Below are 16,029 nucleotides of genomic sequence, written 5' to 3'. Positions count from 1 at the left end.
GTTCAGCAGCATTACTTTTCTCAGATTACCACCTCCCTGACCTGCACTGACATAATTGCACTGCAAGCACCAGGCAGATTGAGCAAGGCTTTGGAGGTACTGGATTTAGTTGTAATTTTATTTCCTTTGGCTGAACAGGTACACTTCACCTGTTCCTGCAATGGATTCTTGCAAGTATAGCAATAGTAGTGAAAGTCCATTGGCTATTCAGTAGCTACAAAGGAAAATTTTAACTGCCATTATGTCAAACTGTGCATCCAATAAACAATTGCTGCAAGCACAATTACACATTATTCTTCAATTCTGAAGGCATATCTGATAAGCTTTTCTTTAAAGTTTAGGAAGTGCTTTAGTCCCAGTCAGCTTATTAAAATATAAATGTGTACTTTAGACATTCTGTGGATTGGTATAAAACATGAAAAAAGTCACTGTGTAAAAACAGGAGTGTGTAAAAGATGCTGCTCTCAGATAAAAAGATTCCTTCACTAAAATTGAAAAGTTTCATTGGCACATACACTGTGCCTAAACTATAAAACCTGACTTTTTATCCTCCTGTTTTGCTTCTTATTCTTTTGTCTGATCTGCTTCTATTTGGCTAGCAGTTCCGGAGCCAATTTGCTGACCTTCTGTAGATCCTTTTCTCATTCAAATAATTTCCTAGAACATGTTGTTCTGAGCCTTAAGGATTTCAAGGCATACAGTGAGGGAGAAGTGTTGAATATAATAGCCAGTTAACAAGAAAAATAATAGCCAGTTAACAAGAAAAATAAAGTGATGGAGATCACTTTTATCACTTTTTATCACAGCTCTGTTTGTGTTGAAACATTAATGAAAAGATTAAACTTGCCTATTAACTTCACCATTTGCATTTGAACCACTAAAGAGTAGTTGCCATGCAAGTGTCAGAAAACCCACAGATGAATAAAATGGATCATTACTGGTGTAATTAACAGAAGGACAATGATCATCAGAGGTACCGAGGACCTGCAGTTTTCATCAGCTGCTGAAGGGGTTAGATGGCAAGATTTGTAGGGAGAGGTAGCATCTCCTATTGGGCTGGCTAGTGATGCATGCCATTCCTGTGGAGAAAGGCTTGTTTGTGTAAAGGTTTGTTCATTTTATACACTCGGTAAACATGCTATTTCTCACTGTAAACCCTGCCTTCCTTAGACCACGATGGCTACAACACCATTACAACTACAAGACAGTTTTGGGCACTTGGTGCTGCAGAAAATCAGATCCAGACAGTGCATATGACATGAATGGCTACTTCATAAATCCAGCTGAATCTGAGCTATCCCACTACAGCGACCAAACTTTGTACTGGTGCTTCATTAGAAGACATTGCTTAAATTCCTAAAAGGATTAGATAACGATCAGATATATTTGTCCCTACATTTTTGGACCAAATGTTTATGAAAAGCCTCATTTTGATATTCAGCATAGAAATTATAGCTCAAACTATTTTTTCTAGTTGGATTTCTTTGCTTTTGCACTGTAAAAACTTATTATATTTAACAACAGGCTCTCTGACTTAACAAGGGTCTTTTGCATAGCATACTAAATAGAGCCTCCCCTTGCCAGAATGGCTTCTCTAGGGAGAGGGACATTTTCAGGGAAATTACACTAGTATTTCGGTAAAAGAACATGGTAGTGTGCTATTGTAACAGAGAACCTGTGTCACGGGATGTGAAAATTTGGTCTTGGAAGTATTTGTCTTTCTCCAATTACACTAGAACACGTTGTGTGATGAGTTTTAGAGGTTGTAGTACAAATAATTACCATCTTATTTTTTCAGGTCTGGGACCTAGAAACAGGATACCAAATATATCAGATTGAAGATGCACATGGGCTGAATACTGAAGTGACCTGTGCAGCCATTGAAATAAATGGTTTTTATCTTGCTACTGGGGCATGTGATGGTAAAGCAATTACATAATTACCACATTTTTATCACATTTATTTAAAATTACATATTACATGAGCAGACAGAACTCTCTGCCTTGACTGTCTCAGTGACAGAAGAATGAATTTTTTTTTTTTCCAAGGTGGGAGGAAGTATGCACAGAAAGGAATGCACAGCTGTCAGTCTGGGGAAAAGGGGGTGGGGGTGTGTGTGTCTTGGTTGGGTTTTATTTGATAGGTGATTCATAGAAAGGTGATTTTTGGCTGTTTGGGCTCTGGTACTTTGCTAGCCTATTGCTCTCTGGAAGACTTATCTTCAAAGCTCTTGGTCTGAAAAGATGTTTCCTCATAGGACTTAGGACCTAGATCTGTTAACTAAATGGCTACAGATGGAGAATAGTAGTTTTTCAATTTTATAGTATCTAGGCTCAATTTTATAATGTCTGCAGGCACTGAACACTAGAATATCTGTACCTACATGTTTCCTGAATTTTTCACGTGTGTTAGTTAGGGTTTTTTGGTCAGTTTTAAGTAATGTGACAAGACCTCTCCAATACACGAGTGCTACACTGAATTTTGCAGCAAACTTTAATAATTTTGTAATCTGTTAACATGACTGAATAATTCTTCTCACACTCAAATGTTCAAGAGTACACACCTGAAGTATTAAAATATATGAAACATATGAAAGCTGCCTCACATAAAGAGGAGATGGCCTTTTCCACACAGCATACTGGCTCATGTTTCTTGTTTATACTTGGGAGCAGAGACTGCACCCTTTATGGATCTTAAGAGCACAACAGAAGGCGAATGCTATCAGGTCTTACAAAAGTGAAGTCATATGTAATAACTGCTTCTCTTAAGATAATGCTGCAGCTCCTTCTCCCCACTAGCTCTGTGGGACAAGTCCAGCAACCAGGTCCCTTTGCTCTTTGCTGTTGCTCAGAACCTGAAGTCTTCTGCCTGACAGCCCACACTCTGCTTGCTCTCTGATGACGTTAGTCCAGAAGTAAAATAGGCAGTCGTCTTTCATCCTGGGCTGCAGCATAAAACAGACATGGAAAAAAGATGGGGAAAAAGGTGGGGCTAGTGGTGAAGATGTTTTCTGGTAAGTTTTGTGCCCTAAGGGTGCTTTCCTAAGAAACACACACGCTGTTACAGCTTTTGAAAACCAGTGACCTAGCTCTGAACCTTCAATTGGATTTTCTTTTTTCTTCTCCTTTCCCTGTTTGATCCAGTTCAAGTTTCTGACTTGGAAACACAGGTTATTGCTGAAAGTTCATTCCCTTTTATATATTTTTCTCATCCATGTGTAGGAACAGTGAAAATTTGGGAGTTTGAAAGTGGGCAGGAAGTTAAAGCCTTGCCTTTGGCCCAGCACAGCAAAGATGAGTGTCGTCTGCTGAAGATAGTTTATCTGAAGGCTAATGAGAGTCAACATGCACTTCTTGTTTTGGAGCAGAGTGGGAAGATGAAAATTATTCAGGTTTTTCAAATATACTTTTTTTTCCCCCCTAATTTCATTTGGTAGCTCCTAATTTTCAAGGTAAAACAGGATTTTTTCATTAATTAGTAGATAAACTTTTCGAAACTATCAAGGAACAATTCACTTTCTGCATGCCATCAAAGTAGCTTTCTGCCTTTCTGTGTAAGTGTTACTATGTTCATTAGTCCATTGCTGGTTTTCAGCATTCTCATAATTTCTTTCCTTGCATTGGCTTTTCTGTTTGTGATTGAGATTTCAGTAGTTATAGATCCTTTAAGGTGAAAGCTTTAAAATATTGCTGTTGTTATTATACACCGTGTTTGCCCTGTTTGAAGAGTTTCTAGTTCATCAGCAGTTGAGATTGGTTAAAACTGTTCCTGCAAATCCTGTTTACGTATTTAGCCCACTGTGCTGGTCAGAGCCCTGCTTTTTAACAGCACCTCAGGCCTAGGGTTCTCATGAGGCAGCTGTACCTTTTCCTCCTTCACCGCTGCCTTTCAGCCTTAGTGCACTCCTCGGGCAGTGGAAGACACAGCATCACCTTTGTAGAGATCACTGTCACAGTTCAGCAGCTGAGCCCTCAGACTCAGATACTGCTGACCCATCCCAGTCATTTGTATGCCACAGAGGCTCCATTTAACATTTACTGATAGGAAGCTCCCATGACTCAGGATTCAGTTTCACAAACCTCAGAGGCCTGAGGCCTATACACTTATGTCACTCTGAAGCTCTTCAACTGTACTCTAATATTCCTCTTGGTATATTTTCCCTCTATGGAGAGTAGGTGACCATGGTATTATCCTGCAAAAATACTCAGTATTGGAGAAGATTTTGGCTAAAGGATTTTTTTTTTTTTTTTGTCTAAAATTACTAGATTAAGACAGTGGCTGCTTAAGAACTGATACAAAGAAAGAAGACAGTAATAAATGAGATTGACTTGCTTGGCTTGATTTTGAGAGTCTACTCTGTTCCCTTCAGCTAAAATTAACAGGATGCATTTGGAGCTCACAATAATTGTGCTTTCATTTCTCAGACAAATCATGTTTCTGTAGATTTTTCTTCCTCAAATTGGAATGTTTTACTTGGGACAAAGTAATTCTCCTTCCGAAACTTTAAATCCACTATGTGCAAAGGAACAAAGTTTGTGGGGAAAAGTAGTAAGTTTTACGAGACAGATGATACATTTAGGGGAAAAAAAAATACAAGCTCTCATCTTGGTAAATAATTTATTACTTCTGAGCCTCCTCGAATAAAAACACAGGGTTTGCTTTTGATATTCAGATTTTTCTGAAATACTACGTCACACCAATTGCCCCGCAGTGTTATTACTGAAATTGTTAAATCATTCATGCAGTGTAAATGTATCCCTTGACAAACAGGTTGATGAGGAGTTAAATCTCCTCCAAATCTTTATGAATCTAAGTACATTAATACTGTTTCACATAATTGCAGAACTACTTTTTTATACAAATGTTTCAGTGATAATGAGAAATACAGGTTGTTATTATTATTAGCTTTTTAAGAGGCTCTGAATATAGTAGTTAACAAGGTAAACTTGAGTAGAACCCCAAAACCAGTTCATCCTTTGCAGGAATCTACTATAGATCTCTCAATTTTTAATCCTTCCCCCAAGGTATTTCTTGTTTGATACACTTAATATCATAAGATTTACTAAAATCTTAATCATTGCTTCATTCTGGAGTTCAAGACATCTATGAAAACAGTAGAAAACATAAGGAGCTCATTTCAGTAACACTTCCCAAAATGGACAGAAATATCAAAGTTAAAGCCGAAACTAGATATCGAAGTGAATTTGATATGGTCGGAAAAACTATCAAGGTAACTCCCAGTAGCCTCTAAGCAAAATGGGGAGGAATCAATGACTCAGGGCCATGGCTGAACCATGGCTTGTTCTTCTCACACAATTGGAACAACCACTAGTTTTGCTGGTATGGGACATATGAACTGAAGACTAGCAATGTTAATAAAATAAGCAGCTATAACTGAAGAGACAACTTACTTTAAGGGGATAGTTAAACTGAATAAAATCAAAAGCTCTGAACTCCACAGCTGGACAGCATCTAATACAATTTAAAGTGAGCTGGAGTATCTCTGGCTGGTGCTTCAGTTTGCAGTTTAGGCATATGCTAGGTGATACCTGTAATAGTTTTTGTAGTTTGGCACAGAAAAGAAGCTTTTGTCACACACTTACTGATAATTTTCTTGTGAATAGAGAAATCCTTTCCTTCCTTTTTCATTAAGTCAATTATTTTAATAGGGTAACTCAGTTCAAACATATCTATATGTCACATGGGTGCTTCCTGAAGCAGTGTCATTTCCACGAAGGAATCCAGTTGTGTCTCTGTCACTGAAGCCTGACACCTTACAAACACAGGATTTTTTCCCGGATATTCAGCTGCTGCCTAACACCAGTTCTCCGAGGAATGATACAGAGGTAAGAAACACTTCAAAGTTCCACATCATTTACAGAAGATTAGAAAGTAAAATGTTTACTGTGCCCTCAAGGATTTCATGTTTTAGCAACAGGATAAGAACCAAATAAGTATTTCAAACTTTTCAGTACACTGAAGGTCTAAAATAAATCATGTAAGAAAGTGATTGTTTCTAATGGCTATATCTGCCTAATAATCCATTGCATGGTTGTCGCCATGATTAAGCAGCTGCTCTGAACATACACTTCACATTCCTGTACAAAATAGTAAGTTGAGGTTCTTGTGTAAAGTCTTCTAGAAATGAAATGCCATTCATTAGTATAGCTAGACTGACCTTCAGTAATAGTGACGCATAAAGATCTAGCTGCGTGTTAAAGTGATTCCATTTTCTCTTATTGCTTTGGTAAAATAAGATGTCAAATTTATGTTCCAATTGTTGACCAATTTAACTTGAATAGTCCATGAGGCTTAAGTTTTGTTTTGTATAATTTCACTAACTCTGTGACAGATCTGGATGATGTTTATGGAAAGGTCATTAGATCTTTCATGTGACTCATTCCTTTAACCTGATTAGAGTATCTGCATAGATACTTACTTCTGATTAATCTTCAGTTCTTACAGTTCTTCAGTTCTTACAGCTGTTTTCACACGTTCTAATTGCAGCTGTGCCGTACATAGCAGGTCAGGTTGGCAAATGGAGGCCGCTGTTCTCTGCAGCAGGGTGTCTCCCAGTAGTATCACTCCCTGCTTCCTTCTGGTGCTTCTGTGTAGCTCAAATACAATAGTATTAGAATAGCCTTGAATATGCAGTTGTTGTAGACACTGTCAATTTAGGCATCTTGTTAAATTAACAGCTAAAACATTTCACTCTCTAGAGTCCACATTGCTCCTGCTCAAAATTTTTTTTATGTTCTTTGTAGAATTTTGTACCTTCTGTGGAAATGAAGTGTTTTGATGTTTTAAAACTAGAAGGTTGCAGTTTGATAGCTACAGGAAGTGCAAATGGTGCAATAATTTTGTGGAATTTTGAATCTGCCTCTGTGAGATGCCTGTAAGTATTGCTTTCATGGAGGCAATTTGATCTCCAGTATTTCATACAAACTTTTCAAATGGCATACTGGAAATTCTAAGATACCCAACTGTAAAGGGTGATGGACAAGCAGGAGTTAAAGTAGCAGTTTATGCAGGGCCCCCTCCCTCCCACTTCAAATTACTTTGCTAGCTAGTCCTGACATTGCAGGTAGGAGAAGTGATCAAGAGAGAGAGTCATTTAGGGAAGAGATGATGTAATTAAGAACAGCGTTTTAACATAACTCAGTACTGCCACTGAAGGAAACTCTCACTGTGTAAGCCACTCTGTCATTGACTAGGGGCTGCTACTGAGCTATAGAAACATCCTTATTTTGGAAGTTTCGTGTTTGGGAGGACACCTGGAAATAATGCTACTTCAGATGATAATGGCAGATGTTCTACATTATCAGTATCATTGCCTATATCTAGATGACTAGAAGTCACATTCAACACGGAGAAATCTGAAGTGATTTTGGAGGTTTGGGAGTAAAAATCTTTCACAGAAAGTGACAAAAAGTGAGCATAGGATGGTTCCAGATATTCTCATGCGAATTAAGCGGCTACATGAGGAAAGTGAACAATGACAATATGTCTGGTTATACTGAGTGGAGCAGCATGGTAGTACTTCTGTGTTGGTGATGGAATACATGCCTTTTAAGACCATATAAAGTCAATATTTAACTATCCTACCCAATAGTTTCACAGCATCGTTCATGGGTAAAACTGGCATGTTTGTGAGAAAGTGAGCGGAGGTTTTCTGTACCACAGGAAATAAGCAAAACTTAATTGCAGTTCTGGCTCTGTCTCTTCCTTTGCTTTTGCCTCCCTGTATATGAGGGAGCCAATTCATGTGGATGCATGGAAGACAGGAAAGTCAATGCTTTGTAAGTAGAGTATTTTACCCAAGGTTCACGTGACTGGTTTGAATGCCAGGAACAAGGTACTTTTCTAACATTAACTTAGCTAGTTAACTTCAACATAAGTTACTTTACTTTTCTCTTACATACTAATTCTCAAGAAAATACTTGGCTGAATGAAATGTTCATCATTCCATCAGGTTCCTGTTTTTCCTGGCACAGGCACATTCTGTACGTACTCTTCACTGACATTAATCCATCATAACTGATTGGCTGATTCTGAAAAACTGTGTCTAAAACTTTTAGGTGACATGCATTCTGGGAAATGAAATGTTTAATTTTTTAGATTACAAATAACATCTGCAACTTTTTCTGGGAACAATACGCAACCTATCTGACACATCCTGTACAAACATCTTTATTTTCAGGTGTAAAAATAATGAAGACAGCGAGACTTCAGTTCTTCAAGCATCTGGAGTCAATGCCATGTTATTCCTTGTACACAGTGCTTTCTCTTCCAGGTAACTGTGTGCATTTTATCTTCCCCCAGGACAGGCGCAGTCATTTGGAATTTTGTTCTGGTAAACTGATGTAATGTTTGTCCAAGATAGCTGATTTAAATTGAGATTTTCTTTGCATTTAGTCAATTCAAGTTCAAATAGTTAATTAGCTTTCCCATCCTTAAACTTTTGTAATGCTTATCCATCCATATTATATGTACTTTTTTTACACTCCACTAAGCTATCCTTTTGTCCTCTAAATGACCTCATAAGCCTCAATTCTGTTGAAGAATTCAACAGAGATCAGCTTTTGTCAAGTATTAGTTGGCCTGTGTACTGTACCTTCTTTGATTCTTATCTCTGTGGGATAACTCTGTGTGGCAGCAGGCTTTTTCTTTATTTTAAACCTGATACAATCCTCATGATATTAGATACTCTCAGCAAACAAAGAGAGAGGCAAGCTCATTGAAGCGTGCAGCCTCAAGTTTCATCTTAAAACAAACTAGAACCTGGCTATATGTTGGTAGTGTTGGATGGAGAATAAAATTTTAGCCAAATATGCCCATTTTGAGAGAAAGGCATTGCACGTGTACATAACTTCAGAAGTGCTTGTCTTCCAATGGATATGCAAAGGCAATGGTAGCCAAAAGGACTCAGTATGGTTTAAATACTTACGTGGCTTTAAGGTCTTAAGCAATTAGGCAGCCTTTTTGCTCTCCTGAATCATAGGGATGGTTTATGGTCTTATGTTGCTTTAAAACTTTCACGTAGCTTATGCATTTACTACACCCCTAAATGTACCAGTGCCACTTAATTGAACATAAATTTGCTTTTTGACATTATAGCTTTATTATTAATTTAATAAATTCTAGCTAAATTAAAATGTGGTGATTACAATTCACAAATAAATAGAATTTTTTATAAACCAAGAAAAGTTCTGATTATGCTTAAGCAGGAGGATTCTACAATTGTCTTTGAATCATATAGGCTTAGGATGTTTTGTACATACTGGGAAGGTACCTGGATGAATTTGACTGTGATCATATATATACACACACGATGTTCAAGAACGGTAGCAAGTTTGTAAAATCAAACACTGAAAAATTACAAAGTCATGGCCACCTGTCCAAATTTAAGTGGGCTACCCCAGCTGCATACTTTTTATATGTGTTTTACATTATCCCAGTTATTCAGATACACTCTTCTCAAAAACAGAGCAGCTGTGACACTGGTGTAAGTTAAGTGGCCAGAACCTCTCACTAGCACAGTCAGAACTTTTCTTGACACAGAAACACAAACATTGAAGACCACCTCCAAATTTTTTTCCTGAGTTTCTTCCACAGAATCCCATTTCTGATCATTATCTTAACAGATTGAAAATAAGTTTCTATAATTAATTGAAAACTACTTGCAGAGCAAAGCGCTGTGTAAAATGAAAGGGAATAAGCCATTGGCATGCACCGAATTTTTCCCCTTCACTTCTTGAGGATGAACACCAGTGTTAATTTTGATTTACTATGGATTTAATTCGCTCAAAACTCCTGACAGGAGAGGTTGGCTGTGTAATATGCAAATATTGCCTAGTTACTTGGATAAATTTCTAAACCACCAACAACCCTTACTCTAATCAGTCTAATCAAGACAGTATTTTATTATGCTTTATTACACTGGATGATGTTGAATTCCAGATAGCAAACAGTACCTTCAAGAATATCAGTGATCTCCAATAATTTTTTTCACACAGGAAAATTAGTTCCCTGCCCTCTACTGCTGCTACTGTGAGGAGTGATATCAGTGACATTCCAGAGCACAAGAGCAGGTCTTTGAACCTACATAAGGTAAGTGTAGTGGCTTCATGGATTTGGTAGCATTCAAAACAAATTTCTGTTTTCATTTTGGTTTTCGTTTTAAAATCCTGTAGCTTACTAAAATCCCTCCATAAAGCCATGCACAAAACTAAATATCAAGAATTACAGAGAAATGAACTTTGTTCACCTAAGCTGAATGAAGTGGGGAAGTAAGAATACATTCTGCCAGGCAGCTAGCTCTGTGATACATGGAATAGCTATCACAGTGTTTATCAGATGCCTATCACTAGCAATTCTGACTTTAAATAGGGGTATAGAAGAACTCAAAGGGGAAGGTAAAATAGATAAATCATGAAGTACTTGAATAAAAGTGGAACCACATCTACATTGCAGCCACACTTGCTTGGATACATTGCTTTCAAATGACAGTATGAGAACTTTTTTTAATTTACCATCAAGACGCCAGTGTCTCAGTCTGTGTACTATTTGCTAAGGATAGCATTATCATTTTTGTGACACTTTTTGTCCTTTTGTGCCAGAATAATATGCCATATCTGCAGAGCAACAAAGAGCAAGTAGGCAAAAAAAGGAAAATCCTGCTACCTCTCAGATTCTTTCCAGCACATTGTTTCAGCAGAGCATGGCACTTTCATAAATTTCCAAGTAGACACAGGCCTAACTGTCATCCGCAAACTAAAGTATACAATATCTTGTGCTATGTAGTCATTAGAATAACAAAATGGACAGTCATTTGCGGCTCTTAAAAAGATCCCCAAACACCCAACACATCAAGCCTTACAGATCAAGCCTTACAGGTAGGATGAGATTGAAGTGGCTTTTCCTCTTCTAAGATGCCTCAAACACTCGTGACTGCATAGTTTTTCCTGCCTTATTTGGCTTAGCAATTTTTGAGGCCAGTATACTGATTACTGTCAGCCTTGGGGATCCTCAGAAGCCTATATAGTAAGGCACAAATGAAGGACTGTGACTATTCTTATACTGAAGATGCAGATGTGAGTAAATGTTACTGCTATGCACTTTGTTCGTCTTTGCTCAAGGCAGTAACAAGACTATATGCATGCTCTGAATTAAATTCTCTAAGTAAAAGATCAAGGTTACTTTCACATGACTGTAAGTAAGTGATCGACTTTGCTTTTCCTAAGAAATTAATGCCATTCAGCCAAATTTACCTTTAGCATGCTCCTAAATTCCAATTAATGTAATTTGTGATTTGTTCATCTGTGATTTTGATTCTCTTCAGATAAAATGTTTCTCATTTTCACTCAGTGCTGTCCCAGATTGAATGGAAATTGGGGGAATATTTGAATGCCTCAATTAAAAAAAAAATAAGTTCTTAAAATAATTTCAAATAGAGAACTGTTCTGTAGTTATACCCAAGTTCCATTTTCTAATTCTGCTACATTTTATTCCTTGCTTTTAGGAAAATGTAAGAAGTGATGAAATTAATACTCTAATAACAACAGGTATGGAAAGATGTTTTTCATTCTCTTTGTTGTTGATCCATAAGGTCTGCCCAGATTACCACAGAAACTGAGTTTGTCAGTTTGTCTGACAAACTGTGTTTAGAATACTTGGGATACCATTGGTATGTGGATGACACACCTCAACGTCTTTTGCTCACCCCTGACTTGCAGTTATTTCCCAAAAGCCAGTCCAGGATGCAGGATATGCAAGGGCCTAATGGCTGATTTTTCTAAATAGACAGGATGCTGAAAACCTTGCAGAATTTGGGAATGTCAACTATACACACTTCTCTTCCACATAAATATTCGAGCAATGAATTATTGAAATGGTATAGCAAGACCCAACTTGAGTCAAGTATGAGTGAGTGGCCTCACAGAGAAAATCTTCAAAAGCAGATAGAATTTTAGAAAGAAAAATCTTCCCTATAGTATATATCCTTAAAACAACAGAAACAAGAGAGAGACAAGTGCTTAAGAGTTAAAGCTGTGCAAATGGAGTCAGTGAATTTGCAAGAAGCAAATCCTCTAGATTCTTCTGAATCCTCTAGACATCCTTTGCTGGAAAGCAGACTTTCCCAATAACAAGAAATTTGATCATCTGAAATGTGGATTTAAGCTGAATTTATTTTGCAAAGAAAACATGCCCTGAAACTAGAATATCCCTAAGCCTTGTAGCTGCTCAATGAAATAGACACTCATGTTAGGTCCTGTATCCACTGAATGTCCATTTCACTGAGGACCTTCACGGGACTCCCCAGCATCTCCAGCTCTGGGGAAGTCACAACAGGAACTCAAAAAAGGTTCTCTGCGACCACCGCCTTGCATTTAGCAGAAGTTTTGAACTTGAGAAGTACATTTCATTGCTGAATTGATAGTAATCTCTAGAAGCCTCGTGCAGAGGCTGCAGAACTGCCTCTCAACTGTCCTGATGACCACTATCTTGCACTCCTCCTCTACTCTCACTGGTGCTTGCAGTTTCTGTGAAATCTGTTACTGTGCTCTAAATAAGGAGCACATGGAGCTTAAATAAGGAGCCCCACATCATGGAGCAATACTTCTGGCTGGTTTAGATAAGATCATGAAGATTGTTCTAATTTCTTTTCAGTTGTCTTTTATCCGTATCTGTAATGTTTTCAGAGTAATGCCATCTTGATGATGGAGTTTATTTTCAAATTTACTCTTTTTTAGTTATGTAATTTCTGTACATTCAAAAGCAGTACTAAAAATTGTCAAGAAAATGTATGATCATTTGTGTTCCAAAGCAGAAGACACACCTAGGTATAAGAATATCCAATACTTGAAGATGAACGCACAGGTATCCAACGCTGTACCAGGACACTCACCAATACTAGCTTCTGCTCATGAAAATGGCTGTATCTGCCTATGGAGAATTCAGGTAGCTATCTGAATGTCTTTGGGATGGGACTGGACAATTGAGAAGATCCAGTAATCTAGAGAAGTTCCAGAATTCTACTAATCTTTCGAAACACGCTTTTTAACTAGCAATTGCAGATGTTTCGTTGCATTTTTTGGTTAATAGTTTCTTCCACAGACACAAATTAGTTCTGCTTTAATAACTGTAGCAGAGAGTAATGGCAAGAGGAAAATGAAGAAACATGACTTGAAATAATTATAACAAAAACTGACTGTAAAGTTATGTGAAAGTCTAGAAGCTGATTTTTCACCCACATTATTTACCTTCTAAGAAAGGATGATAGGCAAGGCAGAGTGTCCTACTCTCAGAAGAGGAGAAATATATCTGGAATTTTGCATAAGCCAGCTAGCACTAGTAGGGTTACAAATCAGGAGAGAATAGTATCCTAATACATAGTGTCTACAGCTATAATCAGCTTGTAAAGCCAGTCATACAACAGAATGCCAATGGCTTAGTTGTCATATCACCTCGGACCTCTGAGACTTTATTCCAGAAAACACGTTACTCTAAACAAGAGATAAAAAGCAAATGCAGAAAGAAGGGGGAGTACCATGATATGACTGGGTAATATTGGTCATTGTGGCAGACAGTGATCACAATACGTCAGCCATGTAAGGCTTTAACAGGAATCCCAGTAAAGGCAAGTCATAGCAAGATTTTTTCAGAAAGATGGTGAGGTATCTTTGCAGATGTTTTATGCAAAAATAGAATATGATGGTAAATGTCCCCAAGTACAGTAGGTGTGGGCTTTGTTGGGTTTTGTTGTCTTCATGGTTGATATATTAGTGTGCTTAGATTCCTGTAGGAATCTCCAAGTTCAGATGATGGTGATGTCATCACTAACATGATTGTCGTCATCGTTACATGGATGACACAGTCAAGATTCTCCTTATCAGCAAGCCTTTCTCCCTCACCTCCTCTCAAACCTGAAGAGACAGTCAGGGAGAAAGTCTACTAATGCTTTCTTGAAAAATATAACAAGTTGGTGAAGGAGACATCATGGGTCCATTTGCAGCAAGAAACGGTATTTCAGTAGCAAATGAGATGCATGCTGATGATACTCCACAGCAAATGAGAGTTAAGTGGTAAAGTAAGGGTAGGTACAGATAGACTGTGAATTGCCTGAAGAGTGAAATAGCTTGTTCTTTTGATGTAGAAGAGATGGCAACCAGAAGAAGAATACATCCCAGCTATCTTGGTCATTCAGTAGATTAGGAAACTGCCTTTTTAGCTGCTTTCTGAATAGATACAAGCTGAGTGACGCTGAATAGATCAAATCAATGGCACTCAACTTCTGATGCATTGATTTTTTTTTTTTTCCATGTAGATATTATAAAGAGAAATATGTGTTTGTTTATTTATTTATTTCAGGGAAACTTAGTGAAAGAACTTCTGCCATTTTCAAAATATCCTTCAGTTCCTCTGACAGCACTATGTACAGACATCTCCACTAAAATGCTTTTGGCAGGCAGTAAGGGTGAGTAAACATGTTAGTCATTCTGTTCAGGACAGTTTGTAGGACCACAAAATATCATGTTGTAAATGTGCGAGAAATGTGGAAATGAAGGTCCAAATGCTGTCAGACTTTCTCCATCAAAGCTATAATTAAATAATTGAAAAGGTATTTTCTGGTATGAAAGGATGGTAGATTAAAGCTTAGCATTACATTAATAGCATTATCAGTAGAATTGTTTTCATAAAAGACATTATGATTTTCTTTGTTCACAAGCCCTGCATATACTTTTCATCTGAATTACTGTATTAATACCAAGGGCAAAGATTACTGCTAAAAAACAAGCAAAAATTTCACATCCACAGTAACAAAACTAAATAAAAAACTGCGGCTGTGGCTGTACCAAGAACCATGATTCAGACACTGATACAGAGTGCACAGTAATGGCTTCAGCAGTATGCTGCTATATAAGAAAGCACTTGTGGTCTGTGCTAGCAGCTCAGCGTTAGACTTTTAATTTCACACCAAATCTGGCAGAAAGTCCAAGAGTTTATCTGCTGTCTGATTCTCCTCCAAACCTTTAGAAACACCCTGGCAATTTTCCTCTTCTGCATCTGTCATATGAGATTTTTGTCCTTTAATGTCTCACTTTTCTTCTAAAATACCTATTAAAACTGTTTCCTGCCAGCTTCCTGCTCTTATACTGTCAGAAGTTGGACAGAGCAAAGGTTTTTTTCCCATTTGTTTCAAAACTGAGCAGTAGCTTGACGTTAATGCTGAAAATGAAGAGGAGTTTCCACTCCCCATTGATTCAAATCAATAAATGAGTTCAGGAAGGCAGCATGCACTGAACAGGATTTTAATTTGTTGTGGAAAAGTATCCACCCTATTACCTATTCACCTGATACTCTCCCTTTGTCCTTTTGTGTTTGTGCCACTGTGTATTTGCTTTTCATGCTTTCCACACCCTTCTCTTTTATCTGCAGTGCTACTACCAATTTCTTGTTCCCATTACAGATTTTTCCTTGTTAGGAAAAGGTCAACTTCTCTGTCAGCCTCCTTGCTTGATTGCAACTGTACAGTCCTAGAAACCAGATGTGACCAGTATGAAGGGTGGAATTACACAAAAGATTCCTCTGTTTAGTAGTAGATGCGAGAGATAAGAGGCAACTTCATCAGGAAAGAGGGAGCCTAGGCAGGAAACTGAGCAGTTGTGGGTCATAAGGAAAATGATTCTTTGACTCTAGTTTCACATCAATGCACTAAAAGGTTGTAAAACGTTAAGCTTTCATTATGTAGGCAATTAATCGAACTTTGTCCATTTTACCAAGATTGAAAAACAGTTTAATCCCAGGAAGCTCTCATACCTAGTTTGTGCAATAGATAACTGTCTTGACAAGATGACTCTTATTTTTTACGCATGTCATTTAAAGAAAAAAATCTACGTTCTTTCCATTTCAAACCTATCCAGTTAATGACACATTGCTTCCAAAGAGTATACATATTTCTTTGCATATTAATGAATGGTCCATTATTTTCTAGTCTGTGCTTGTCAATGAGATAGTGACATTCACCTT

General features: G+C 37.6%; 1 protein-coding gene across 1 annotated transcript in view; it reads left to right on the top strand.

Annotated features, from left to right (window-relative positions):
* WDR64 (WD repeat domain 64) overlaps positions 1-16,029 on the top strand; it is a 57,165-nt gene that overhangs the window by 33,626 nt on the left and 7,510 nt on the right. Inside the window, exons 9-17 of the mRNA XM_009583859.1 lie at positions 1,799-1,922; positions 3,222-3,391; positions 5,670-5,846; positions 6,765-6,895; positions 8,201-8,293; positions 10,026-10,110; positions 11,522-11,564; positions 12,827-12,960; positions 14,371-14,476. Of these exons, the coding sequence (XP_009582154.1) occupies positions 1,799-1,922; positions 3,222-3,391; positions 5,670-5,846; positions 6,765-6,895; positions 8,201-8,293; positions 10,026-10,110; positions 11,522-11,564; positions 12,827-12,960; positions 14,371-14,476 (1,063 nt within the window). The remainder of the gene's footprint in view (positions 1-1,798; positions 1,923-3,221; positions 3,392-5,669; positions 5,847-6,764; positions 6,896-8,200; positions 8,294-10,025; positions 10,111-11,521; positions 11,565-12,826; positions 12,961-14,370; positions 14,477-16,029) is intronic.

Source organism: Fulmarus glacialis, unplaced genomic scaffold, assembly GCF_000690835.1.
Source record: "Fulmarus glacialis isolate BGI_N327 unplaced genomic scaffold, ASM69083v1 scaffold23058, whole genome shotgun sequence".
NCBI lineage: Eukaryota > Metazoa > Chordata > Aves > Procellariiformes > Procellariidae > Fulmarus > Fulmarus glacialis.
Note: the sequence above shows the minus strand (reverse complement) of the source record. Positions and strands in the feature narration are given on the sequence as shown.